This window comes from Folsomia candida, unplaced genomic scaffold (assembly GCF_002217175.1).
Source record: "Folsomia candida strain VU population unplaced genomic scaffold, ASM221717v1 Fcan01_Sc007, whole genome shotgun sequence".
NCBI classification, from domain to species: domain Eukaryota; kingdom Metazoa; phylum Arthropoda; class Collembola; order Entomobryomorpha; family Isotomidae; genus Folsomia; species Folsomia candida.
The window spans coordinates 2,434,553-2,460,039 of record NW_019091199.1 but is presented as its reverse complement, the minus strand read 5'-3'; the positions used below and the strand labels follow the sequence as shown (position 1 = coordinate 2,460,039).

At 37.4% G+C, this 25,487-nt stretch overlaps 6 protein-coding genes and 1 long non-coding RNA gene across 10 annotated transcripts; 4 read left to right on the top strand and 3 right to left on the bottom strand.

The window, feature by feature from the left end:
* Nucleotides 1-434: 434 nt before the first annotated feature.
* Nucleotides 435-7,247, top strand: LOC110852768 (ATP-dependent translocase ABCB1). Of its 2 annotated transcripts, XM_022100881.2 has the most exons (26): nucleotides 435-932; nucleotides 1,047-1,263; nucleotides 1,347-1,413; nucleotides 1,689-1,912; nucleotides 1,993-2,093; nucleotides 2,172-2,313; nucleotides 2,402-2,637; nucleotides 2,703-2,811; nucleotides 2,868-2,980; nucleotides 3,036-3,150; nucleotides 3,226-3,555; nucleotides 3,643-3,700; nucleotides 3,762-3,964; nucleotides 4,036-4,290; nucleotides 4,374-4,529; nucleotides 4,628-4,732; nucleotides 4,813-4,974; nucleotides 5,046-5,350; nucleotides 5,411-5,551; nucleotides 5,612-5,765; nucleotides 5,882-6,079; nucleotides 6,146-6,352; nucleotides 6,413-6,448; nucleotides 6,527-6,605; nucleotides 6,674-6,767; nucleotides 6,842-7,247. In XM_022100881.2, exons 1-26 carry the CDS (start codon nucleotides 871-873, stop codon nucleotides 6,993-6,995), a joined length of 4,023 nt encoding a protein of 1,340 aa, XP_021956573.1. In that variant the 5' UTR covers nucleotides 435-870; the 3' UTR covers nucleotides 6,996-7,247. The 2 variants fall into 2 exon arrangements, with proteins under 2 accessions (XP_021956573.1, XP_035709895.1); XM_035854002.1 differs by lacking the exons at nucleotides 435-932; nucleotides 1,047-1,263; nucleotides 1,347-1,413 and having other exon boundaries at nucleotides 1,774-1,912; nucleotides 2,156-2,313.
* Nucleotides 7,248-7,466: 219 nt separating this feature from the next.
* On the top strand, nucleotides 7,467-9,859 carry LOC110852007 (flavin-containing monooxygenase FMO GS-OX-like 4). The gene is made up of 7 exons (XM_022099961.2): nucleotides 7,467-7,914; nucleotides 7,989-8,127; nucleotides 8,198-8,325; nucleotides 8,413-8,590; nucleotides 8,666-8,816; nucleotides 8,879-9,048; nucleotides 9,157-9,859. Exons 1-7 carry the CDS (start codon nucleotides 7,721-7,723, stop codon nucleotides 9,496-9,498), a joined length of 1,302 nt encoding a protein of 433 aa, XP_021955653.1. The 5' UTR covers nucleotides 7,467-7,720; the 3' UTR covers nucleotides 9,499-9,859.
* Nucleotides 9,860-10,010: 151 nt separating this feature from the next.
* LOC110851817 lies at nucleotides 10,011-10,675 on the top strand. Its single transcript, XR_002548087.2, has 2 exons — nucleotides 10,011-10,153; nucleotides 10,243-10,675. It is a non-coding gene; the product is annotated as an uncharacterized LOC110851817 (long non-coding RNA).
* Nucleotides 10,546-12,004, bottom strand: LOC110851815. 2 transcript variants are annotated; one of them, XM_022099722.2, is made up of 3 exons: nucleotides 11,857-12,004; nucleotides 11,699-11,779; nucleotides 10,546-11,620 (listed from the first exon to the last, which is right to left on the bottom strand). In XM_022099722.2, exons 1-3 carry the CDS (start codon nucleotides 11,914-11,916, stop codon nucleotides 10,718-10,720), a joined length of 1,044 nt encoding a protein of 347 aa, XP_021955414.1. In that variant the 5' UTR covers nucleotides 11,917-12,004; the 3' UTR covers nucleotides 10,546-10,717. The 2 variants fall into 2 exon arrangements, with proteins under 2 accessions (XP_021955414.1, XP_021955415.1); XM_022099723.2 differs by lacking the exon at nucleotides 11,699-11,779 and having other exon boundaries at nucleotides 11,857-11,992.
* Nucleotides 12,005-12,223: 219 nt separating this feature from the next.
* Nucleotides 12,224-17,165, bottom strand: LOC110852109. The gene is made up of 12 exons (XM_035853994.1): nucleotides 16,153-17,165; nucleotides 15,969-16,054; nucleotides 15,764-15,895; nucleotides 14,210-15,681; nucleotides 13,817-14,130; nucleotides 13,714-13,722; nucleotides 13,512-13,640; nucleotides 13,297-13,457; nucleotides 13,131-13,230; nucleotides 12,940-13,019; nucleotides 12,649-12,865; nucleotides 12,224-12,582 (listed from the first exon to the last, which is right to left on the bottom strand). Exons 4-12 carry the CDS (start codon nucleotides 14,881-14,883, stop codon nucleotides 12,290-12,292), a joined length of 1,977 nt encoding a protein of 658 aa, XP_035709887.1. The 5' UTR covers nucleotides 14,884-15,681; nucleotides 15,764-15,895; nucleotides 15,969-16,054; nucleotides 16,153-17,165; the 3' UTR covers nucleotides 12,224-12,289.
* Nucleotides 17,166-18,338: 1,173 nt separating this feature from the next.
* On the top strand, nucleotides 18,339-23,998 carry LOC110852442 (alpha-mannosidase 2C1). The gene is made up of 26 exons (XM_022100511.2): nucleotides 18,339-18,666; nucleotides 18,798-18,905; nucleotides 19,009-19,037; nucleotides 19,099-19,215; nucleotides 19,278-19,367; nucleotides 19,471-19,519; nucleotides 19,601-19,740; nucleotides 19,823-19,878; nucleotides 19,960-20,048; nucleotides 20,141-20,253; nucleotides 20,333-20,443; nucleotides 20,512-20,528; nucleotides 20,596-20,773; nucleotides 20,844-20,944; nucleotides 21,010-21,101; nucleotides 21,164-21,227; nucleotides 21,310-21,427; nucleotides 21,522-21,631; nucleotides 21,738-22,168; nucleotides 22,236-22,445; nucleotides 22,528-22,696; nucleotides 22,778-22,945; nucleotides 23,018-23,193; nucleotides 23,288-23,387; nucleotides 23,482-23,619; nucleotides 23,705-23,998. The coding sequence occupies exons 1-26, from the start codon at nucleotides 18,519-18,521 to the stop codon at nucleotides 23,853-23,855; spliced, it is 3,273 nt and encodes a 1,090-aa protein (XP_021956203.1). The 5' UTR covers nucleotides 18,339-18,518; the 3' UTR covers nucleotides 23,856-23,998.
* On the bottom strand, nucleotides 23,856-25,147 carry LOC110852106 (post-GPI attachment to proteins factor 2). Of its 2 annotated transcripts, XM_022100086.2 has the most exons (5): nucleotides 24,942-25,147; nucleotides 24,622-24,865; nucleotides 24,318-24,533; nucleotides 24,129-24,230; nucleotides 23,856-24,046 (listed from the first exon to the last, which is right to left on the bottom strand). In XM_022100086.2, the coding sequence occupies exons 1-5, from the start codon at nucleotides 25,083-25,085 to the stop codon at nucleotides 23,991-23,993; spliced, it is 762 nt and encodes a 253-aa protein (XP_021955778.1). In that variant the 5' UTR covers nucleotides 25,086-25,147; the 3' UTR covers nucleotides 23,856-23,990. The 2 variants fall into 2 exon arrangements, with proteins under 2 accessions (XP_021955778.1, XP_035709470.1); XM_035853577.1 differs by having other exon boundaries at nucleotides 23,856-24,230.
* Nucleotides 25,148-25,487: the final 340 nt, after the last annotated feature.

Genomic DNA, 25,487 nt, shown 5'->3' with positions numbered 1-25,487 from the left:
TATACCAAATCAATGCACTTCGTAAAAAACCATATTGGTATGTTTATAAACGTCATCATATTAAACGCTGATTAACAGGTCATATTTCATCATTCAGAATTTCAAGACAACATATGAAGCATGTGAATACTACATGAATACATTATTCATGTGTCCCGACTTAATTAAGTATGCAACTCATATAAATATGTACATAAATGATTTATATTCTGTTGTGCCTGCAAAAATGGATCGTGTTTCTACACGCAAGTATTTATATGGAATTTACCAACATTTCATATTAAAGATGCTACAAAACGGCGATAACCTTTTCATGTTATGTCCAGCAAATTTGGGCTTGTTTTTCTTTCCCATTCTTGGAATTGTTATAAAGGATTTTGTGCTATAATTAAGTTAAGTGGAGACGAAGTTCATTCAGTTGAAGTAATTCATCACTTGGATAGAGGTGTACCTCAACTGGTTAAACTTCAACGTTGCAGCTTCAATGGTTTGGCAAAGCACGCAAACAAAGCAACGTTACTGACGACGAAACCTGACGTTTTGAGCAATCAAGTTGTTTATCATTTATATGTGCTAAGCCAAATCGACTCAACCGGAGATTAGATTTCATCAAATAGATAAAAAGTTGGCCTTTCACGGGACAACTCACATTTCCCTGTGTGATCCGCTGCATGTTGTATGTACCCACTGAAAATCACCGCTAAAGAAATTTTTATTTTTTACCTCTATAAAGATGTACTTTTTTTTATCAATAATTAGATTCTTGTCTACTTAAGTGTTGTGATCGATTTTAGGAAACTATTTTTTTTAACTTTTTTGCTACTCATTTATTTATCGTGTGCTCGTGAATAGAATTATTGTATAGTCAAAATGGTTCGAAATGATAGATCATCCAAAGCAACATCAGCAACCGGCACTAATGAAGATGAAGAGTAAATTGCTTTCATACTAATTATTGTTTGGTTTATAGTTTAATGTGTTGCATACTTTTCTTACTTGTACTTATACAATGCCAATAATGATTTGTGAATAATGTATGTTTTCAGAAGGCTAATATCTGAGGAATCATACGAATCTAGTCATGATGACTTATCTCCCACAATTCACCACCACCTGCACAACAGTCGTTCTGGATGTGAAACCTCCTCAATTCGTCCATCAACCTCGACACCTCCCATAGTTTCTGACGGAGATGCTGGAGGTGGTTGTGAGGGTAAAGAGGACGACGAGCCCAAGGGTCCAGGTGTCAGTTATTTTAGTTTGGTATGCAAATTGCAAACGCCATCATTATTTTTCCATGCAATTATTGACTGGCTTTAAAGTAATGTTCCGTGTTATTTTTGCAGTTTCGATACTCATCAGGTTGTGAGAAGACCGTTTTGATATTGGCTTCGATTGTCGCAGGAGGAACAGGTATTATAGTAAATTACTACATGTGTAGTATTTTTTCAACTTATACTACATCATGTAGTCTACATGTAGTTGCTTGACGGCGACTATGTCCCGTGATATTCGACTGTGATCTGGTTCTTGTGTCCGTATTCTGAAAATGCAGTGGTGCGGTCACAAGGAATTTGTTAATTCTAGAAATTTGTAGGTGTTTAATGTCACGAATTTTAGCAAAGTAGTCACAAATCATTTCTAAAACATCAATAATTAAAGTTTATTTATCTAACTTTCTACCGCAGGTATACTTCCGGCCATTTTCAACATGAGCTTCGGAAAATTCGTTAAAACGATGGTAGAAAAAGCATCCAACATAACAGAATGCCCTCCACCATATTCGAATGAAACATCACCGTTTATGAAGGAAGTGGAATCCTTTGCCATGATTCAGTGTGGGGGTGGTGCTTTGTCCTTTATTCTTGGATACATCTTTGTCACGAGTTTCAATTCAATAGCGGAAAATCAAGTACAGTAAAGAGTAAAAATTTTAAATGTAACTTTAGGTGTACAAATGCATTACTATATTTTACTCCCTTCTGGTGATAGATATATAAAATCAGAAAAATTTACTTTGAGAAACTTCTACGCCAAGACATTAGCTGGTTTGATAAAAATGCCAAGAGAGATTTTTCTAGTCGTCTTGTGGAGTAAGACTCCACAACCTTAACGAATAACTAGATAGAATCAGAATGACGTAAATTATATACAGATTTGTCTTATTTTAGAGATATATTAAAGATCCAAGATTCGATAAGCGAAAAAATTGGAATGTTTATAGCCTATATAGCGAATTCCATATTTCTCATCCTCCTCTCCTTCTACTTTGGATGGAAGCTGAGTTTGGCCTTGCTAGGAATAATGCCCATGGTAAGAATTATTATGGCATGATACTGTGACAGATTATAAATTCTATTTTATAATTACATCATGTTTTAATGCCTATCTAACGTTTAAGGTTATCATGATTACTGCGCTCTCTACAGCAATTTCTACTAGAATGTCCGAGAAAGAACAGAATGCATATTCCGCTGCAGGCGCAGTGGCTGAAGAAACTTTCACAAACATCAAAACAGTCACTGTATTCAACGGCCAAGAAAAAGAGATTCGACGCTATGACGAAAAAATTTTTGCCGCAAAAAAAGTAGCAAACTTGAAGCACATTTTAACAGGACTTGGAAATGGGCTAAATTGGTTAGTGCTTCATTAATGCAATCTATGCAGCAAAAGATCTACGTGTTCTTATACTGTATTTGCAGGTCTATTTCTTATGCTAATTTTGCATTTGCTTTCTGGTATGGAACACATTTGATTTTGAAAAGTCGAGAAACTGGAGATGGATTATACAGCCCCGATATCATTCTTGTGGTATGCAGTTAAAACATAATTTGTAAATTCTCATACTGAGCATATGCCTTTGACAGATATTCTTCAGTGTCCTCATGGCTGGTTACTACATTGGTGATTCTTCCCAATTCCTCACAGCTTTTGCTGAGGGGGTTGGATCCGCCAACGGAATATTCCCAATTTTAGACAGGTATGACTTAAGTTATGATTAAATTTAACAAAAAGGCTCATTCAATGTCATTTAGAGTGTCGGAGATCGATAGCTTGTCTGACAGTGGAGTTAAGCCGAATGGACGAGCAATTGGAAAAATAGAATTTAACAATGTCACATTTAGTTACCCTACTAGATCTTCACTACCTGTGAGTTTCATTTGCGATGCAAAAATATAAGAATATAACGCTTATCAGTAACCAAAATTATTTTGATGTATGTAGATTCTCCAGAACTTCTGCTTATCAATAACTCCAGGAAAAACGGTAGCACTAGCGGGTAGGTCTGGATGTGGTAAAAGTACGTGTATTAGTCTCCTCCAAAGATTTTACGATCCAAGTCATGGAAATGTGATGGTTGACGGCATGGATATCAAAGATTACAATATAAATTGGCTTCGAACACAATTTGGAATGGTTGGCCAAGAACCTGTTCTATTCAATGCTACCATTGCGCAAAATATAGCCTTTGGAACAGAACATGTATCAATGGAAGATATTCAAAGGGTCGCAAAAATAGCATTTGCCCACGATTTTATTTCAAAATTGCCATTGGTATGAAGAGTTTTTACAATACATAGCATTATACCTAGAATTCGTTTAATATATCCTGATATTGATAATCTATTGGGTTTCTGTTAGGGCTACAACACACCTGTAGGACAAAGAGGAACACAATTGTCAGGCGGGCAGAAGCAGCGTAAGCTTAGATATGGACACCTTCCGTACACAACAAATAATATATACTTTTCTCTTATTAGGCATCGCAATCGCTAGAGCATTAATTCGAAATCCACCATTCTTGTTATTGGACGAAGCCACCAGCGCCCTTGACTTTCAGAGCGAAGCAATTGTTCAAGCCGCATTGGAGAGAGCACGAGAAGGTCGAACGACGATAATTGTAGCCCATCGACTTTCTACAATCCGACATTGTGACGTTGTGGTAGCACTTGAAGATGGAAAGGTAATGTTGCACTTCTCGTAACAGGATATGCATATACTTTTGTTCAACTTGTTGCTTTGTGAAATGAGCAGGTTAAAGAAAGTGGAAGTCATGCCGAGTTAATGGAACAAAAAGGATTATATTACAATCTTGTAATGTCTCAAGAGGACAAAGAAGATTTAACACTTGATGCTGACGAATTTCTACAAGAAGAAAATGAAACAGGGGACTCAATATTTAATGATTTATCCCGTGGGAGTGTAAATCCTCACAGTCGACCAACTAGTCGAGCACGGCTCATCAGTGAAGGATCATTGGATGAAACATTAAAAGTAGACCATGACATGGTAATAAAATTATTGGACGCCACAGGAAGAAATACACACAATCATTAAAATTACGTATTTCGACACATATTTTTAATTTTCAGGGGGCTCAATCAAATGCTACATCGAAAGCATCCCTTTGGAGATTGTGGAGACTAAATTTTAAAGAATGGCCTTATCTAATGGGTATCATTCTTTTCTCAACCCTCAAAGGACTGCAGCTTCCAGTTTACGCGTACATATTTGGCAGATTTATCCAGGTATTTTCAGAAAGCTGACAAATTAATCTAATTAATCTAATTGATTGAAGTTCTAATTAATAATCAGTGTAATCAACAATGCTTTTGTTACATGATAGATTTTTACAAGTAAAGACGATTTTGAGGTTAAAGAAAAAGGAGATTTATTTGCATTGGTGTACACCGTCTTTGCTGTATTTGTTGGAGTAGATGGTTTTCTACAGGTAGCTATTTTACTCGATTCAAATTTTTAATTTGACGCTGGAGCCATATGAACATTACATGGTACTTTATACTTTTACAGTATATATGCATTGGATTTTGCGGTGAAAATTTTACCTACAGAATGAGGAAAGTAATATTTTCAAGTGTTTTGAATCAAGATATGACTTTCTTCGATGAACCGGACAACACGGTTGGCAATCTGTGTGCTAGGTTATCAACAGATGCTACTAGTTTGCGGGGGGTAAGAAACGTTTTTTTTCTGTCTCTCTTACTCCTGTTACTTCCGTGACTATCTGCAAGTTTATAAAACAGGTCACGGGCAACCGAATGGCTGCAATGATTCAAGCTGGAACAATAGTAATCGCTGCGGGTGCTATGTCATTGTATTTGGTACCAAAATTGAGTGCCGTCACAATGTTGTGTGTTCCTGTCATGATGTACGCTGCATTTATGGAAGGAAGAGTTCTTGGGTCGGATAACGTCATTGAAAAGGAATCGATAGAAAAATCGTGCAATATTGCCGTTGAAGGATTAAGTAGCATTCGAACTGTTGCTAGTCTGTGCGGAGAGAGAAGGTTTATGGAACTATACTCTGAAGCATTGGCTGACTCTCATAGGTAAATCACTCACATAACCAATTAAAATACGTAAAATGAAGTCTACTTCTTTATCAACAGAATTAATAAACGTCGGTCACATATTCGTGGTTTAGTATATGCTTTAACAACATCTGGGGCGTACTTATGCTATGGACTTAGCCAACTTTACGGAGGTTATCTTGTGGAAAATGAATGCGTTGCGATTGCAGATGTATTCACGTAAGCTTGGGAATGTTTAGAAGCTCTGAAAATTTAAGTTAACACATAAAATTATTACAGAGTTGGGGAAGCTTTGATATTTTGCACCACTTCGGGGGGTGCAGCAATGGCGTTTGCTCCAGACTACGATAAAGCCAAAATAGCTGCGACCAGAATATTCAAGCTGCTCGATAGGCTGCCTTATATTTCCAGATTTTCAACAACTTTAGCTTTGGTAGGTTCATTACATAAATATTACATAAATATGATGTGTTTACAATCACCATGAATTCTTTGTGCACAAAACTCTTCGACATTGACTCTTCTTGGTTTTTTTGTGCATACGTATAGAGCTCGGTGGAAGGAAAATTATACATGAAGAATGTAAATTTCTATTACAAGCAGCGTCCAAGCGTTAGAGTATTAAGAAATATGAACCTACACTGTCCTCCGGGAAGTAAAGTTGCCTTAGTTGGACCTAGTGGATCGGGAAAAAGCACATGTGCTTCTCTCATGACGCGATTATACGATCCCGTCTCTGGGACTGTGGTTAGTATATCGAATAAATGCATTCAAAACTTTGCAGGAATCCTATTAACTTTGACCTTTGATTAGTGTTTTGATGATGTTGACCTTCAAATGCTCAACTTGGATCACATTCGACAGCAAATGGCGGTTGTATCGCAAGAGCCTATTCTATTTGACTACACTATTGCGGAAAACATTGCTTATGGCGATACTTCGAGAGACGTTCAAATGTCAGAAATTATTCAAATGGCAAGAATGGCTAACATTCACGACTTTATTTCCGGACTACCAGCGGTATAATGTCGAATATTTTTTTGTAATGCGATAAATCGCTTGACCTTTTAACTATGGCAGGGATACGAGACCAGAGTGGGATCCCTCGGAAATCAAGTAATTATTAATATGCTAACAAATATCAATAGTTAATATAAACAGGTTTGTAATTCATAACCAATTCATGGAAATCAGCTTTCTGGAGGCCAAAAACAACGTGTTTGCATAGCAAGGGCTTTAATACGATCTCCAAAGTTGCTTATACTTGACGAGAGTGAGTTTACATACATACAATACGTTCAAATACTTTTGCAAATTTCACTGCAACTTACACATTTTTAGGTACATCTGCATTGGACACGGAGAGCGAGAAAGTTGTACAAGAGGCGTTGGATGTTGCTGGAACAGGAAGAACTTGCATTACGATTGCACATAGGCAAGAAATTGATTATTTTTTCATATTATTGTCAGCCTTTTCATTGGGTTTTACCTTTCATGTTTCACACACAGGTTAAGTTCCATTCAAAATTCCGACCAAATTGTAGCCATGAAAAACGGGAGGGTGCGAGAAGTTGGTACACATTCCGAACTTATGCGAAGAGAAGGAAGTATATATCGAGAAATGTGGTTAGCTCAGAAACTTCAATTGGATAAGCAGTTGTGATAAAAAGCCATAATAAACCATTCATCCTGGTGCAATCGTATAACTACTATATCTCAGCCCAAATATTAGATGTAACGTATAATGACCTCATATTTAATCAAATATAAAATATTTATATTCGAGTAGTTAAAATAATTTGGTTGTACTGACCGTGTCGCATTTATTTATTGGTTGCTCGCTTATTTAAAATAACGCGTGTCCAACGTTTATTGCAACGAGGATTATAAATAAATAGGAACATATCATCAGGTTCACATTTAGTTTAGCAAATTCTATTTTATGTTTTGTGCATACATGCAGGGTCACATTTTGTGGGTTTGGCCCGTGATAAATAAATAAGATTACTTTGCGAAATAACAACTTGACCTATGATGATCTCAAATTCTGATCTTTGATAATCATCCAGTCTGTGCAGTAGTTTGTTTCTTCCTTACTTACTTTGGTCATTATCTTCGTGGCCTGACATAGTCTGACTCTGGAGTATTGCTTCATACATATGTACATACATAAACAGTGTGTCAAGTCAAACTTCTGTAATCAAGGAAATTAATCGCATTAGATTGCTTCATTCGTTTAATCATAGTCAAGATAATCTTTTCATGGGCTCGACACAAGTGATCCTCAGCATCAGTACCTTGTTGACCAGGGTATGAAATGCATTGACCTAACTCAACATTAAAACGCATCAAATATTTAAAATTTCACATAATTTTCTTACATTCAAAATGAAGAAAGTTTGCATAATTGGCGCAGGTGCGTCTGGACTAGCAGCCATTAAGCATGTTAGTGAGAGTTCTTACCTGGATGGCGTCGTGTTCGAGCAGGGCGACAAAATCGGCGGTCTGTGGGTCTACTCCGACAACGTTCGAAACCCGGAAGGAGGGGGGCCCGTGCACAGCTCAATGTATCAGAGCTTGAGGTAAATAATACTGGCGTTGTAGTGACCACTGGCTGCACAGTCGATTTATTTACTGAGTCCTTTATGTATCGCAGGACGCACCTCCCAAAGCAGTTGATGGCATATCCAGAGTTCCCGTTCGGCGAGACTGAAGGATCGTTCGTAACGCATGGAGAAATGCTCAAGTACTTGAATGAATATGCCAACGCCTATAAACTTATGAGATACATTCAAGTAATAAAGAAACCAACGTGTTTCCAACTTTGGTATAAAATAAAATAATAATTAACTGGTTTATGTACAGTTTAAGCAAAAAGTCGTCAACGTTAAACCTTCTGCAGAGGATTCAAATAAGTGGTTGGTCACAGTGGAGTGTTTGGCAACAAAAACTTTGTCGGTCCAGGAGTTTGATTCAGTCATTGTTTGCAATGGGTAACCACACGCTTGATGCATACAGATTTCATAAAATGAATGCTGCCAATTAGACGATTTATTTACTGGATGCGTGTATTTATTTAGACACTGCTTCAAACCATTGTATCCAGCCATTCGGAACCAGGATTTGTTTAAAGGAGAAATAATCCACAGCAAAGATTATAGAAAACCTGCGAGATTCTTCAGAAAGAAAGTCGTTGTGATTGGAGGTGGTCTCTCTGCTCTGGACCTTTCCATCGAAATTGCATCCACAGCCACTACGGTATTCGCTTGAGATTTACTCTTAGAAATTATAGGATTCTCGGCTCATATTATTTATCATTTGTTTAATGTTCAGGTGCTATTTTCCCACCAAGGCCAACCCTTCGAAACTTGCTGGCTGCCCGAAAATGTGCGTCAAGTCGGAAAAGTGACAGAAGTCACGACACGTGGGATTGTGCTTGATGACGGGGAAGAATCTCAAGTAGACTGCATTGTACTTTGCACAGGTGACTAAATTGGACGCTACAATTGAAAATGCGTTGTTTTAAGTGTTAATTTGCATGAGCAGGATACGTCTATGATTATCCATTCCTGGCCATGGAGGAATGTAAGATGGAAGTGGTTGACGGAAAATACGTGACTCCTCTCTACCGTCACTTTATTCACTCGAAATTTCCTACACTTGCGTTCTTTGGCCTCCCATTTCTCAACGCAGTAATTCCCTTAATGGATTGCCAAGTAAGTAAATTCCGATAAGCGACAACATATGCGTATGTACATGCAGAATGGAAATATGCAAAGGATTTAATATTAACGCCACCCAATTTCTTTCCGAATTATTCTCAGGCCCGGTTTTACACCAAGTTCCTTGAAGGAAATGTGAAGCTGCCAACCGAAGCAGAAATGAATCGTCAAATTGAATATGAATTCAACCTCAAGAAAAACAATGGACTTGAGATAAGCAAAAGCCATTCGATGGAAAATAACCCATGGAATTATTACAAAACGCTGGGTGTTGAAGCCGGTTTCAATACAAATTGGATCCCCTTAATGAAAAGCGTGTACAATCACGTCCATGAGCGACGGTCGCAATTTCCAACTTTGTACAAGTTTGACAAAGTCACAGTAAAAAGTCAAAACGAATACGAATATGTGGCAATCGAAGAAACATTTAGCCTGGAAGGATAAAGCAATGTGTATGTGGGATTTACCATATTTTATGTTTAAACTGACGTGCATGGTTAACGAATTTGTGTTTCTGAAAAATGTCACATTATAAAGATTTATGATTACGAGTGCATGAGAATTTGATGTTGATCATCCTCTGTTACACCTTTCATTAATTTGATATATGTACATGCATTATATGTGGTTTAATAAATGGCTTGGTTCGTTGAGAACCATTCGGAATAATTCTAAACAATAATATTTTTCAAATGTCTTCCTGGTATTTCGCCGACTTGATTCATATTTTGTTCTTGTTCCTCCAATATTCAGTAAAATGTATCATTTATCGGAAGAAATAAACTTTTACTTGATTTATTACTAATTCCACAACAAATAAGTAATGATTTATGCATACAATTGGTTCGACGAACGATCAAATGCAACGAATGAACAGCTGCAAATTTTGATTAATTGACAATATCCAGGAAATTTTGCACGTTATGAACGCCAGTATAAAAGAAATTACTATTTGGTCTACTTGGCAATCCTGGGCAGACCTCGAGCACCAGTACCACTGTAGATACACATAATTTGCATATGCATTTGAATTTCTCAAAAATGAATACTTTTACTACGAGTGCTATATTTTTGTTATGCGTTGGTTCAATTCATGCAAGTAAATAATCAAATGCAAATTTTATTGTCACAGCCTACTGGTCATTTTAACTTAAAAAATTATATTCTTGTGGCATAACTTTCTTGCAGTGAGTGGAGACGCAACTTATTACGATCTTGGCATGACGGCGTGTGGACAAGTTTATAGTGACAATGATCTTGTGGCTGCCATTGGGAAAAATTACTGGACGACAGGAAATCCGAATAACGATCCAGTTTGTCAAAAGCGTGCACGTGTAACAGATCCACAGATCGGAAAGAGCGTTACTGTTCAGATCAAGGATAAATGCATGGGATGCAAATCTGGAGATATTGACTTGTCCCGTGCCGCTTTTAAGCAACTAAGAGATTTGAGCGTTGGAAGATTTAAGGTCAACTGGAATTTCGTGTAAATTAAGTCTCAATAATTATTTATTCATTAAATTAACTAATTTCGACACATCAAAAATTTTGTTAGTGATGGTATTACTAAAACATAATTGGCTGACCAAAATAAAATTATCTAATTACGCATTATGAAACCCATATTTATATGCGCAAAACATTTTGTATGCATGTGCTAGTGCTATTTATTTTGGCCATCGTCATAGTCTTCGTCATCGTCATCGTCGGTGGTGGTAGACAAGGTTGCATCCGTGGAACTGTCATCCGTAGACGACTCTTCAGTCGTAGTTTCGGTTGTGTTTTTTAGATCGACGTCTTGCAATATTTTTGGAGTGGTGTAGCTCTGGTGGTCAAATGCGGGGGCATAAACAGGAATTTTCAGAGTGCTCGAAGTTGCCACATAATTGGGAGCATATGCAGGTGCGTAAATGGCCAGTCCTGCTGCAGACGACACTCGTTCCGAGTTGACATCGCCTAAATGGACATCGGAATATTTATACGTACTGCTAAAAGAAACTAGTTCCGTGATTGACTCTGCGGCTGCAGTTGGACCAAGTGCTTCATTTTCAGACAACTCTGATGGTTTCACAGTGACTGAATTTTCTTCAAACAGAGGCGTCGTAGCGCCAGTTTTATCGGCTGAATTATTAGACATTGCTAATTCACTGACATTTGTACCAATATTTTCTCCAATTTGTTGAGCTATGGCAAAAGCTAAAAGGGCTTCAATCTCTGCCACTTGGGCGTCAGTTGGTTCCATATTTGTTACATTTCCTGCAACCCCTGAACCGAGTTGTTGCCCTACTTGGGTTGGTTTTAATGTGGCGGAAGCCATTGAGGGTCGGAGTTCCTTGACCGTTTCAGCCACCAAACCCAAGACGTATCGTATATTTTTGTTTACTTCCGGTGGAATAAAGCCAAATGACTCCTCAATGACGTTGGTAGCGTTCTGCGCTAAGATGGATCCGATGACCTTGGCGATAGCGGGAACATAGTACGGAATGTCCTCATCGTCATCGTCTTGTCGCTCAATCCCTTTTATTTCCGTCAATTGCTTCTGCTTCAGCTTCAATAACCGAATTGCCTAAATTCAAACAATTTACTTGAGTCACATATTATCCCAAAGACCACTTTGGTACATAATCTCATTCAGCAATTAAACCGTCATAATTTCTGCATGGATTCCTTCAATATCACAAAGTGCTTTGCCACCAGATTGTTGCTGCTGCTGTTGTCCACTCACCTTGAATGCAATTTCCGAATACAAATATATTTAAAACTGGTTAATTATACGAACCCAATTGATTTTTGTTCCCTTACCGTTGTTGCACAGCAGCACTGCACAATAAGCAACGTTATAAAAATGTACAAACTCTGCATAGTCACAGCGGTTTCGTATGTTCTTGGAGTTGTCTTTGATCAATTTGTTACTAATCTGTTTGAGAGTTCCATTCTAATGAATTATGGGTCAATTATACTGAGGCCGATAGTATAATTGCCGTTATATAAACATATTAATATGACCTGATAGGAAATTAACCTAAACATGACAAGAGAAATCTAGTACATCATCTTCAATGCATAATGCATATTTGGAATCCCAAATAAACACACTCTCTGGATTTTTTGCTGATGAATATTTCATCATTGGTCGAGTGGATTAGCAAATGCACATGTACGGTCTCTTTGACATTTCTTTTATATATCAGGGACAACAACAAACAGTGTAACAAAAACGTCAACAATATTTAATTTAATTGCTATTTTTATTATTTGTAATCGTAATCACGGTTGACGAAATATATTGGCGTTCATAACTCGGACCGATCCTTTGATTGTTGTTCCATCCATCTAGGCAGCAGTTTCTGTGACCACTTCCAAAGTCATATTCACTGTAGCAATTTCGTAAGAGACGGCCCTTTCTGACCAATAAATTGCCCATGTCCCAAGTTGGAGGAGCGTACTCTAATTGTTCCATATTGATTCTTGTATCACTGCGTCGTTTGATCTGGACATGTCCGCCGTCGCCATTTCCTATCCATTTCCCTGTTAAATACATTCGTATACAATAACAATGTACCCAAAACATTGCTATTTGATATTTTTGCGTACCCTTATAGTCGACAGTAACGTCATCACTGTTATTGTTAGTTTCGTTCCTGGCAATATCTGGTTCACTTTTATTGTGCAGAAATACGAATGACTTTTTTGCATGGCTTTGCATGTCATTATTGTCCCGCAAAATTTCTCTAGGTTTTATTCTAGTAGCATCCTGGGAAGTTATAGCTGAAGAATTTAAAGTGGAACTCGAATTTGTTCTTCTGCCAAACTAGATGAGATATGTACTTAGTTGAATAGAAAAGTGCATGACCGAGTGAAGAATTACTGTGTTCCAGTGAGTACCCTTTTTAGCAACGCAATCTGGACGGAGTCGAAATATTCCACGTTCGCCAACCAATCTCTCGTTACAAATTCTGTTCTCACTTTATCAAAAGTTAAATCAAACATTAGATCATGAAAGTAATTGCTCTTTAAAAGATGACACGCAAAATATGATATAAATTAAGCCAAATAATAAATAATTTCAATCGCACTTATCAAGCTTGGAATTCTGGGGGAAAACAGGACAATTTTACAATTCTTGAGTTTACTTTCAGTGTCAAATGGGTTATGATTTCCATAAGCTCGTTTTATCTGAAAATTGTCGCAGCGCGATTAAATACTAGACACAGCAGGAGTAGAATAAAAATGAGGGTTTACATCTTCGTTTGTCGTCACTTCCGAGAGCACCATGTCGATGTGCATGTATAACAGAATCATAACCGGAATGGTAGATGCCAGTGCAAGGATGCCGACAACACTGGATAAGATTACCTCCCACGTGCTCATGGTCAATGCCATATTTTTTGAACGCGTTAATTCTGAAATTCACGTATGACGGAAATCAGATAGAAACACAATAAATTGAAACTTACTCGTGTACACCACAAAAACGCAAACGGAAAGGATGAAAATTCCTGAAATGACAATGGCAAACAAAAATGCAAAGAAAGTTGGGTAATTCCTTTGACCAACGCAGTTCCCCAGGAATGGACAGTGATGATCTGCGATATCAAGCAGGTCACGTTGTTAGTAAGAATTACATACATATTGCCCAAGAAGTTTTCAATTTCTTACCAAATCTTTCTGCAAAATTACAAAGTTGGATATTATCTCACGGAGGAATCAACATACATAAACGTACTTCTAAAGATTTGGAATTTCGAGTCTTTTTTCTTACCTATGCAATTGTTGCAAATTCTGCAGTGGGTGGCACGTGGAGGTTTGTACAACAGGCACGTGGGACACCAGCGACGAATTATTTCTTTTCCATTGACTCGTTCGCGTATATAAGGTTCAACTCCTTGTGGATGCCTTACAGAAGGGTTCAGCTTCATAAATGCTTCAACCTCACTTCGTGTCGATCGAGGAATTATTCCAGGGTCAGTGAGGGCACAGTATAGCATAGTGGATACACAGTAAAAGTATAGCACCAAGCCGGTCACACCAATTATTATTGCTACTGTGCATGCACGCTCTTCGTGTAATGTCCATCTGACAAAGGATATTTAATAATGGAATCAGTTTGTGCACATATTTCCCATTTTTGAAAGAATCAATGTGTAATACTTACATAACCCCAGCAAATAGTACAAAGACCAAATTAAGCAGAATAAAACTAAGGTAAAAAATCCACTTGTCAGATCCGGTGATAATCCAACCATCGCAAAAAAAACGATTGTTCCCTGGGAATATTTGCCATTGGCGAAAAGGTGGAAGTACAAGGGTGCCTTCTGAGTCTTCGAGCGTAATCAGGGTGCCATTTCCTCCTCTCGCTTCGACACTATCAGGTTCCAAGAGGGTGGCACGGAACGGACGACATGGGACTTTGCAACAGTGGGAGTCTCGAAATTGAATTGTTGCAGGGGGGATGAGGTGCCTGCGTGATGGGCGAGGACCGCTTTGTTGACATGCGCCTCCTCCACCTCCTCCTGGTCCTCCTTTTGCGGTTATAAATGTCCCTGGGTCAGATTTATTGGTCGGCGTGCTGTTAAAAGTTGACATGGAGGAAGAAAGTGGACGTCTTATTCCGTCATAAATGTTTTCTGGACCATTTGGTGCAATGTTTCCGTTAGTTTCGTCGTTGGTGGTCCCTTCCTTGAGCATATTTTCCACGTGTTCGAAATTTTTGTCAGTATTATGCCACACAGATTCTCCAATAAAATGGGGTAGTGTTACAAATCGATTTACAAAGAGCTTTCTTTCATGCAATGTTTCAGAGTCTACGCGACTACTACCTAAACCCATGATGAGTGTAACACATTTTTGAAGCCATTCTATTTTGAAAACGAATATGCGGATAAATATCAAATCCAGTAGACCATCAAGATTATTTGACAATTAGACGTCTTACACCACGATTGCTTGACATTAAGTATCTAGGTAACGTTAGTGTCTCTAATTGATAGAAATAGAATTCCTCGACAAGATCCCGTCAATTTATTTCTTCAATTGATGGCTTTCACTTCAAGTGAAAGTGAATTTCAGACCTTGACGTATACGAAAATGCATCAAGGTCACTGTACTTTCTACTTTTAATAATAAATAATGCATGTATTGACACAAATATTAGTCAATTATCAATCCAGATAAAACATTTTCCCATTCCCCAATTTCGGGTTTTCCTTCTACTCTCTAAACCAACAACTAATTTTGTTATATATTGTTTTATTATTGAATAAATAGTTAGAAATTATGAAACTCTTTTTAAATGTTTGACAACACTAGAAAACACTACTTCGTGCTTCGTCCTCGTCTGACAGTTCTTATATTTTCTGAATCTTCTTGTGATTCATTTTCTGAATCTTGTGAACCATCTTCTGAATCTTGTGAATCATTTTCTGAATCTTGTGAATCTTTAGTTTCAACTACGACATCCTCCTGCAAATCTTCCATTTCCTCATCTTGACTTTGGCCTTTTTCTTCATCGCCACATTGATCGCCATGTTCGATTTCACTTGTTTCGACAATTCTTGATCTGTAGGCCTTATCGGATAAAAGCTCGGCATAATGCTTCTTGAAGCTTGTTATTGGTTTTCCTAAAACCTGAGAGAATTATACAAGTAATATTAACTACTGCAAAGACGTGTAACAATGCAATGCATGTGTAATCAGCATTTCATATTACTCGAGAAATATGCTGCAGCATTGCATATTTGTCGCATTCCAGATGTGCACGAATCCCCAAGGTATATTGGAAGCTACTTTCATCATTCGTCTTAACTTCTGATCGAGTTGCATACATAGTATCCACTAATTCCTGCAAATAGTTTATAAATCCAGGATAAATACATGTGTCTGAAGATTGTATAAACAATAAGCGAACTGCTCACAGTCTTCAAAAATTGATGAAGATTGTTTTGTCTATCGTTCACAGCTTTTGCCAATTCTGCGTTCTGGAGCACGTTCCAAATAAATTCTGTAAAACCAGATAGATACACAACACTAGTCAATCAAAAGGTCAGGCTGATATGAATGAGTGACACAAATTAGTAATATTTCTACAGACAGTTATACCTTCCTTGACCTCTCGATTGAGAATGTACAATGTATTCAAGATAAGTCCAATAGCGCTTCCTTTGACGACATTGGCCATCATCCTAGGTGAACCGGAGCTGTCTTTGACCGAGGTCGCAAATTTGCTGATGATCATAAACTGGCTGGCAGCAGGACAAGGACATTCGCTCCAAACGTGTCCATCGACTTGCTTTATTCCAACAAGCTGCATCCCAAAAACGTCCCACAGCTCGCTCTCGGCATTTGAAATCGTCTGTTTGAAATCCTTGGATTGATTGTTCATGGATTTCACCAACTCTGACTTTTTAGTCGGTTGCTTCTTCTGCTGAGCAACAAGAAGGTGCAGAACAATGTTTTTCGAAAGTTCCTCCGGGTCAAGTTGCTTCACGGTGCCGTCTTGCAAAGCTAACTTTTTAAACGCAGACTTCATTTTCCTGAGTTGGACTTGAAATTTTAAAGATGAAAAAATATCAAAATTCAGTCAGACCAGATTATAAATAAAATCAAGCAGCAAAAATCCCGCAATGGCCAAATTTCAACGTGAGAAAACTAGTGAATATTCATCTCTTCATTTTTGGGTTGGGTTGGTTTGGGTTTTGTTTGCTACTTTATTTATGTCAACTTTCATACACATATGTAGCTTGGATTAGCATTTTAATTTAATTTGCATATAAAGAAAAATCTGTTGTGCTTCATTTAGCGCTCAATAAAATGGAAACATTAAACTTTTTAACAAATTCCGTATATGTATAAATAAATAAAATTGTACTATGCGCTGGATGTTGATGTGTATTATGCAATATCAAGCAACAAACACTTAATCACATAAATCATGTAAAAATTAAATAAAATTGTATGAGACAACGCCCACTCTTACTTCACACAAACCCACTCTCAAAATTCAACGGCCAATAAACCTTCCTTGCATGAAATTATTATTGATTCAGGTAATAGAGATCATTAGACTTTGACTATTTTTTTATGATTCATTTTTCACTAAATTTGATGAATATGTCAAGTTTACACAACAAAAATGTGCATACTTCATTATTTGTAGTAAATATAAATAAAACCTATCAGTACAGCTTTGCTTAGCCCGAACCAGGATTAGTAAACCCATGTTTCTCAGTAGTTTTCTGTAAAATTATGTGCTACTATTTTACACTAATTTTTGCATTAACTTGCATCAATCTTTCGTACTACTAGGCTCCAAATCCTAAAAATATTTACTATCCATTGTCTTAGACTACTTCCCAGTGGGGGTCGCCTCTACAGCCCCTCTGGTTAATTTTTGTTCATTTTTAACTTCATATTATTTCATGAGAAAGCAGTAAGGATCTCTGGTCCAAATTTCAGCTTTCTATGTTAATTTCTAAAAATCTATATGGGTCACCCCATAGGGTCGCTCTGGATAAAAATTTTACCAATTTCATGTCATATTCTTCCATTAGGACCCATAAGCAACCTCTCCACCAAATTTCAACTTGATATGACGATTTTGAAAAATCAGTATGGGTCACCCCCTAGGGTCCGTCAAGATGAAAATCTTTCCAACTTGAACTCATTTTTATCTATTAGGAGCCATTAGCAACCTCTGTGCCAAATTTCAGCTTTCTACGACAATTTTGAAATTTTGGTGCGTAATACCCCACCCACTCCCATTACCCCCACGGGTCCAAAACTTTTCTGATCGAACTCATCTTCGAACTCGGTCGTTGCATAGCCCAGATACATGTCTGTACCAAATTTGGTTCAAATCGGTCAACTCGTTCGAGAGTTATCGAAAGACAGACGGACAGACGGACGGACATGACGATTACATAAGCCCTGGTTCGGGCTAAAAAATTGGGCTATTCATTCTAAAATATTAACTTGCAGTCAATTTAGAATCAGATATCATATCATTAGGAGTGGAAGTGTACAAAATTAATCAAATTTGGTATAACGGCTACATCACAGCAATGCTTAATTCTTAATTACTCAATTAGCATGAGTGGGACGAAAGAACACTGCTAAAGAGAGCAGCCTTATCTATTTATTTATATCCAGAACACAAAACTATTGTCGCTTTTGGTGTAATTTACTAAAAAAACAAAGATTAAGCTGGGTAAATTAGCTGTTAAATATGCGATGCTTGACTTATTGATAAGCAAGTTCATAAAACAGGGCGGACTTGTTTCGTGATTATGACAGTTGCAATTGTGTAGCATTCAGTGACACAGTACATTGAAAAATTTCATGGTGGACGGATGTTGCGCCGATTTGGTTTTGCACAATTTGTTTTATTTTTTGTGCATAAATCACTGATTTGTTTTCTTGCTAATTTCTGTCTATAAACATTTCTACAATATCATCCCATCGTCAAAATGGCGTTGAACGAAGTGCGTGCCCCAATGCACAAAAATAAACAAACGACGATGGGGCGTATTTCCGGATTTTATTCTTCAGGAAGTTTATTTAAGGACATCAATTTGTCCAGTAAGATTTATGAAAAAGAGTCTCATCCATTCACAGGTAAATTCATACGCATAACTTTTTAGTGGAGTACAACACTTTTAATACATCAACTCGCATTTCGAATGTGTTATGTGGCTGTATTGAAATTATCCATGCACCTGTTTCATTTTATCATAATGATTATGTAGTATTGGAACATTTCCCGATTTCTGGACCACACGGAAGTTGGACAGAGTATACCAAGCAAGATATCATTGAAGCTCGTTATGTCCCCGTAAATACTGGAGATCAGTTTGGTATTTAAAACTGGAAATTTTAGCAAGAAATTATAATGAAACTCTTGCATTATTAATAATAAATGTGACCCATTTTTTGATATCTTATTGTCATACACATTAGGTCCTACATGGACGACGCACTGGTTCCATGTAAGAAGCCTTACGCTTTAAGCTTCTTCCTGTCTGCAAACTTCATAGCAATTTTATTCAGGTGACCTTCAACGCACCTCCAGCCTCCTGGACTGCAAAGGAACTTCATCTTCGGTTTGTGTCGGGGTCTGAAGCATGTGTTTACGAAAAGCAAGGCAACAATCTCGTGGTTTTGCAGGTGAATTTGACAATTCAGTCGTCTACCTGGATATTTTGTATACGCTTCGATTCTTGTTTCAGGGTATTTCTCCCGGATATCGAGAAGAGTATATTGTTACAAAATCATACGATCCTGCGAATCTTCCTCTGCTTGAATACTATATTGAGATGGTATATTGATACTATATATATTATATAGCATATAGTATATTGAACTATTGGCTTTGATATATACTATTGGCTTATAATATCATTATATATCAATATATCATAGGCTTGCAACACTATGTTTGGAGCTGGACGGACTGGTGATGGGAGTATTGGTTAGTTTGGAATGAATACATGTCGAAAATGATAATGTTATTTATGCATTAAAATCGTGCACGGTCGACGGTTTTCTTTAGCTCCCCCTGATGATAATAGATTCTGGACTCTTTCCACCGTTGATATTGCCATTTTTAATAGAGAAAACTTTAACTTGTTGATTGACATTGAACAATTGCATGGAATGTCAGAACACATGTCCGAAGATCACATTGGATATGTAAGTTAAAAAAATATTAGTACATGAATCCTCAGAGTGTGCTTTTATAGAGAAATATTACACATCAATTGTGACGTTTCAGCAAGCAATGTTTGTGGCTAATGAGATGGTGACCCAATTCAGTTTAGGAAATGCGGCGTAATATACATAACATAAGATGGGAACATTTGGACTAATGATTAAGATTTCATTATTTTATAGTAATTAAAATTGTTGCAGTAAAGCACGGGAACTTGCCTCAGCCTTTTTCGCTGAAGGAACAGGAACGAAGGCTCACACTTTATATGCCATGGGTCATTGTCATATAGGTACATCTAATATAAAAATGCTTATCATAATTTATAGCACTATATGCAACTACATGGAGATTTATTTGCGTGTAAATTATTAAATTAAATAGATTCAGCTTGGTTATGGCCTTATGATGAAACAATTAGGAAATGTGCACGGTCATTTTCAGCACAACTTGGTCTGATGGAAGAATACCCAGAGTACAAATTTGTGTGCTCGTCGGTATACTTATAAAATATTTGAATTGCATGTGATTTTTCCTTAAAATTTTTGTGAATAACTTAAGATCAACTTCTTTTAGGCCCAGCAATATGCTTGGGTGCAGGAGTATTATCCAGATTTGTTTTTAAAAATCAAGAACAAAATTACTTCTGGTCAATTTGTCCCTGTTGGAGGGACATGGGTTGAAATGGTACATTTTTTACTATTAATTTGTACGCATTAATGTGTCCTAACGTTTAAATATTAAATATTTTGAAGGACGGGAACATTCCAAAGTAATACATGAAAATTACATAATTGGATATGAATTTATTAACTGTCAAAAATATATAATAATTAAAGTGGAGAAGCATTCATGCGTCAATATTACTACGGGCAAAAGTATTTTGAAAAGGAATTTGGAGTTTTATCAAAAGAATTTTGGTTACCCGACACTTTTGGATATTCTGCACAAATCCCGCAGATGCTGAAGCACGTCAAGATTAATCGATTTCTGACTCAAAAAATGTCTTGGTCCCTGGTAAGGTGGTCATCACGAGTTATAATCATGCATTGACGAAAACTAATTAACGCAATGTTTGTCTTCGTAGGTTAATAAATTTCCAAATCACAATTTCTGGTGGGAAGGTATTGATGGAACGCAGGTTATGGTGCATTTTCCTCCAGGAGACAGTTACAATATGAATTGCACGTGAGTAAATCTTAATTACGAAAAATATAATTAGTGGATTTAGTAGATCGAATTTCATTTTCTAGTGTAAACGAATTTCTGAATTCTCGAAACAATTCATTGGATAAGGGGCGGTCAAATACGGGCGTTTTCTTGTACGGTTGGGGTGATGGGGGAGGTATTATTTTTATTATGGCTTTCAACTTACTGTTAGATTTAATTTTCTTTGGAAATGCAAAGGTGGACCAACGAGGACCATGATTGAACGAATTAAGCGAGTTCAAGATGTGGATGGAATGCCAAAGTCAGTCATAATATCCTTATTTTATTACTCAGAAGATTGTTTTTCAATTGTCTATTTCTCTATGTGCTCTTGATACGCACAGGGTTAAATTCAGCGACAGTAACGAGTTCTTTGACGAACTAGAGAAAGAATCTGATAAATTTTATCGCTGGGTGGGGGAATTATATTTGGAACTGCACAACGGCACATACACGTCCCAGGTACATCCTCGTAAAATATTTAGTAGTTTTCTTTTATATGCACGCACACATCTGAAGTGCATGTAAATATAATACCTTTCGTTTTGAACGACAGGCCAGAATTAAGTGGTACAACAGGAAAGGAGAGTTTTTGTTTAGAGAAGTAGAACATCAAATGGCAATGGCCTACGCCAAAGGATTAGTTTCCCAAGCTTTGATCAACGCGTAAGATTTCTATAAAATCAGTCATAATTTATGCCTCTGACAATCTATGTATGTATGAGGTACCAAACTTTGATAATGATCAGTGATCATTTCTTCTTACAATTAGTGATATGGCCACGGTGGACGCGTGTTGGAAAGACTTTCTCCTCAATCAATTCCATGACGTCCTGCCTGGCTCGTGCATTGAGTTTGTCGCCCAAGATGCTTGGAAATATTATGAAAAGCTTTTCACATCTTTAATGGAGCTAAGGAGTCAGTATAATGCTCGTATTGTGGGATTGGCTGGTAACAACAGAGCAGTGTACAATTGTCTACCCTGGCAAACAAAATCGGTCATATTCATGAAACCGCCAGTAGCACCCGTAGTAGGTCCCAATGTTCAAGAGGTAATACTCGACCCCACCGAGGAATTCGAAAATCAAGGCGAAGGAAGATTTAGAGTGCCCAATACTTTCTACGCAGCCCTTGTTACAATGCGCCCCTCAGGATACAGCCTTTTTGTTGATGAAGTGACTTCTGTCCCTGTCGCATTTCAATGTATGTATTTGTAGATTGGTGAATTATACATACGTATAGTCACACAACCAACGATCTTTCAATTTAGCGTCTGCTCCAAATCTTGGAACGTTTACCAATGGTCAATTGACTTTGGAAGTTGATATTGTAAATGGCCACCCGGTTGAGAGACTATTTTTTGATGGGAACAATAAACTACCCGCTTTCAACGACTATCTGGAAATCGGTGTCAGCCCAGGAATGCTATATTTCTACGATGACGTTCCGCTCTTTTGGGATGCGTGGGATGTGATGGATTGTAAGATTTAGTAATTCTCCAAATAATATTTTCAAAATGTTACTTATTAACATCGAGGCATTTTTGTTCTTGTAATTTGAAGACCATTTGGAGACTAGACGAGAACCCCCCAACTTGGTGACAACTCATCCAGTAGCAACTTTCGCTGAAGGAAATATTGTGGGTGGCTACAAGTGGGGAGCCACCTTTGGAAACGGAAGCAGTTTCGTGCGATATACGATAATGCGAGCTGATTCCCCTATGGTGGAATAGTACGTTCCTTCAATACATGACCTAATTGCTTCAAAATTATACTTCAAATGCACTTTCATTAATGTGCATATCTATTGTAGTTACACAATCGTTGACTGGAAAGAGGATCACAAAATGTTGAAGGCTGAATTTGCCATGGATGTGTTATCAAGAGACGCTAGCTTTGAAATCCAATATGGCCACGCTAGTCGTCCGACGCACATGAATACTAGCTGGGACATGGCCAAGTTTGAAGTGTGTGGTCATAAGTAAGTCATTACAGTATTGATATATTGATTGTCAATAATAAAAATAATTATGATTTGTAATGTACCACGCAGGTGGATGGATATTTCCCAGGCCGATAAGGGAGTCACTGTGATCACTGATTCAAAATATGGGTGGCATGTCAGGGATAATCACGTTCAGCTTTCACTTTTGAAATCACCAAAAAATCCAGATGCCAACTGTGACATGCATAAGCACTACATTTACTATGCCGTCATGCCACACAAAGGTCGGAAAAAAACTAAATCACACGTCAAATTCTCCAACTGATTAAGAAACATAACTGGAAATATAGAAATGTATTAATTAATATTATGCAACAGGGTCGTTCCAAAACGCTGGAGTTATTCAAAAGGCATATGAATTGAACGTCCATGGTTCGAATAACGTTCCCCTGATTCCCACAAACATGTCCCAAGACACGTAAGGACATAATAAAAATAATTAAGGGTGCCGTACTTTTTTCGAGTAAAGCATCCGATTAAAACCCTAAACTCTTAATAACTGTCTGTAATAGTATACCCGCAAGCTTCGTGACGACTAGTAACCCAGCCGTGGTGGTTGAAGCTGTCAAAGTTTCGAATGCTACTGACTCGACGACGGATACCATTTGCATACGCTTGTATGAGGCCTATGGTGGTTACGCAAAAACAGAGTAGGCTGAAAAACAGCACATATTTATATTAACTTCTTTCGTCCAAATGATTCACATTTTCACAAAAAATGTGTCTCCTTTTCAGTATTTCGCTAAGTGGGTTCACCGTGGACAAAGTTTTCGAGTCCAATGGACTGGAAGACGAAGGGGGCGAAGAAGTTCCAGTGCCCGGAGGAAAGTTCAATGTGACCTTTAAACCATTCCAAATTCGAAGTTTCCTAGTCACCTTTGTGTAGTTTAATTTCAATGCAAGTTATTATAACAGTTTATTAAACTATTTAATGGCCGGATAAATATAGACGTATTTACTTTGTTAATTGTTGGACAAATTTTAATACAATAAACAGGAATAAACTGAACACATACATATGTCACACAATATCAACACATGAGTACATATGACTCTTCAACCTCATTTGACAATGGTCTACACACAATTCACAAAATTAGTATATTTCGAAGGTATACATTCTTGCTTTGCTTAGTCAAATATAGCACTTGCTGCTTACCAGTGGTGATTATTGCGTGACGAAAGTCCCAATATGCAGTCATGTGAAAGCCCATGTTGGTGAGGATTACAATATATTCGAATAAAGCGAAAAGTGAATAAACTGCAAACATCAAAATTTGGCTGGTTATCTGGTTACGATTGGATAATCAATGCATAAAATGTAATTATGTGCATAAAAGTGTACTACCTCCGGGTTCACACAATGAGTTATGTCTGGCGAAAGTGTACATGGCGCACAAAAGGGAGAAAACATTACAAATAATCAGAACACGTTTTACAAAAAGGCTCTTTTCTTCCAACGGTGTTGCAGGCAATTTGCGATAGGCTTGTAGCAAAACTACCAAAATGATTGAGTAGGCTTCCGCACATAAAATAAATAAAATGAAGAAATTTCGGTGCATTTCTGAAGGAAAAAAAACAGGTCATGCATGTACTCAATATTCAATTAACGCATATTATGTATATATAGGAGATGGATATCTATTGATTACCGTAATTGTCATCGGATCCCGCAAAAGTTAGCCCCAACAATCCAAAATTTTCCAAACTCTGCAACAATCCGCATAGTCCCACAATCAACCAAAGTGTTTGGTGGATGATCTGGCTGAGATACTTGTGATACATCCAGATCATGAGACATCTTGGAATGACATGAAGACCAACGCACCATTGCCACACGTTCTCCTGTAAAGAATTGCCCAGCGCTGCTGAAACTGATGGAAGGATGTTTGCAACCTGAGAACAATTGGTCATTTCATTGTCCACAATTATTTGTGCAAATATTGATGACAAATTCTGGTTTGCCTCTCACATGGCAATGCGTGTGGGTTGAACTTTCCCATGCTGTTAATATTGACCACAGAATGGCAAACAGGAAGCCAAACAAGGGTAGGGACACTGCGAGCAAAACCAAGTTACGAAATTGAAAATGAACAGTTGCAGGACAAAACAGCATTATGATTCAATGCAAAAGAAATTAAACGTCCATTACAAACACAACTTAGAATTTGATAGAACAATAAAGCTTTGAAGGAGTTGGTTGCCATTGACCCAAGTTGTAAAAAACCAACCCTAGCCAAATACTAACCAAGAAAGAAGAGAGATACGTCTATTTGAGGCAGAATGAGACGAAGTTTAGTTTAGTCCCTTCTTAAGAATGCTTAATATTTTGAGAAATCTTGTATTTATGATCTGTAGGAATCCATCAATAATGAGTTATTTTAAGTTATTCAGTTATTACCTTAAAGTTATTTTGTCTAAATTAGAATAATCTGTTTCAAATAGCAGTTTTCCATTCAACTGATTGAACTTGAGAGTCATTCGCTTGTGAGTGAGAAAAATGAGACTGCTTTTAGGG

What these genes read in the sequence shown, in the direction of transcription:
- LOC110852768 (XM_022100881.2), top strand. Translation starts at nt 871, where the DNA reads ATGGTTCGAAATGATAGATCATCCAAAGCAACATCAGCAACCGGCACT. An exon ending in TTATTTCAAAATTGCCATTG is followed by an intron (nt 3,556 to 3,642) that starts GTATGAAGAGTT and finishes GGTTTCTGTTAG; the next exon opens with GGCTACAACACACCTGTAGG. An exon ending in TTATTTCCGGACTACCAGCG is followed by an intron (nt 6,353 to 6,412) that starts GTATAATGTCGA and finishes TAACTATGGCAG; the next exon opens with GGATACGAGACCAGAGTGGG.
- LOC110852007 (XM_022099961.2), top strand. Translation starts at nt 7,721, where the DNA reads ATGAAGAAAGTTTGCATAATTGGCGCAGGTGCGTCTGGACTAGCAGCC. An exon ending in TTGCATCCACAGCCACTACG is followed by an intron (nt 8,591 to 8,665) that starts GTATTCGCTTGA and finishes TTTAATGTTCAG; the next exon opens with GTGCTATTTTCCCACCAAGG. An exon ending in TTCCCTTAATGGATTGCCAA is followed by an intron (nt 9,049 to 9,156) that starts GTAAGTAAATTC and finishes AATTATTCTCAG; the next exon opens with GCCCGGTTTTACACCAAGTT.
- LOC110851815 (XM_022099722.2), bottom strand. Translation starts at nt 11,916, where the DNA reads ATGCAGAGTTTGTACATTTTTATAACGTTGCTTATTGTGCAGTGCTGC. An exon ending in AGTGCTGCTGTGCAACAACG is followed by an intron (nt 11,780 to 11,856) that starts GTAAGGGAACAA and finishes ATTGCATTCAAG; the next exon opens with GTGAGTGGACAACAGCAGCA. An exon ending in TCCATGCAGAAATTATGACG is followed by an intron (nt 11,621 to 11,698) that starts GTTTAATTGCTG and finishes GTTTGAATTTAG; the next exon opens with GCAATTCGGTTATTGAAGCT.
- LOC110852109 (XM_035853994.1), bottom strand. Translation starts at nt 14,883, where the DNA reads ATGGGTTTAGGTAGTAGTCGCGTAGACTCTGAAACATTGCATGAAAGA. An exon ending in GTACTATTTGCTGGGGTTAT is followed by an intron (nt 14,131 to 14,209) that starts GTAAGTATTACA and finishes ATCCTTTGTCAG; the next exon opens with ATGGACATTACACGAAGAGC. An exon ending in CGTTTTTGTGGTGTACACGA is followed by an intron (nt 13,458 to 13,511) that starts GTAAGTTTCAAT and finishes CGTGAATTTCAG; the next exon opens with AATTAACGCGTTCAAAAAAT.
- LOC110852442 (XM_022100511.2), top strand. Translation starts at nt 18,519, where the DNA reads ATGGCGTTGAACGAAGTGCGTGCCCCAATGCACAAAAATAAACAAACG. An exon ending in GATGTGGATGGAATGCCAAA is followed by an intron (nt 21,228 to 21,309) that starts GTCAGTCATAAT and finishes TGATACGCACAG; the next exon opens with GGTTAAATTCAGCGACAGTA. An exon ending in TCCCAAGCTTTGATCAACGC is followed by an intron (nt 21,632 to 21,737) that starts GTAAGATTTCTA and finishes TCTTACAATTAG; the next exon opens with TGATATGGCCACGGTGGACG.
- LOC110852106 (XM_035853577.1), bottom strand. Translation starts at nt 25,085, where the DNA reads ATGCTGTTTTGTCCTGCAACTGTTCATTTTCAATTTCGTAACTTGGTT. An exon ending in CAACCCACACGCATTGCCAT is followed by an intron (nt 24,866 to 24,941) that starts GTGAGAGGCAAA and finishes AATTGTTCTCAG; the next exon opens with GTTGCAAACATCCTTCCATC. An exon ending in GGGATCCGATGACAATTACG is followed by an intron (nt 24,534 to 24,621) that starts GTAATCAATAGA and finishes TTTTTCCTTCAG; the next exon opens with AAATGCACCGAAATTTCTTC.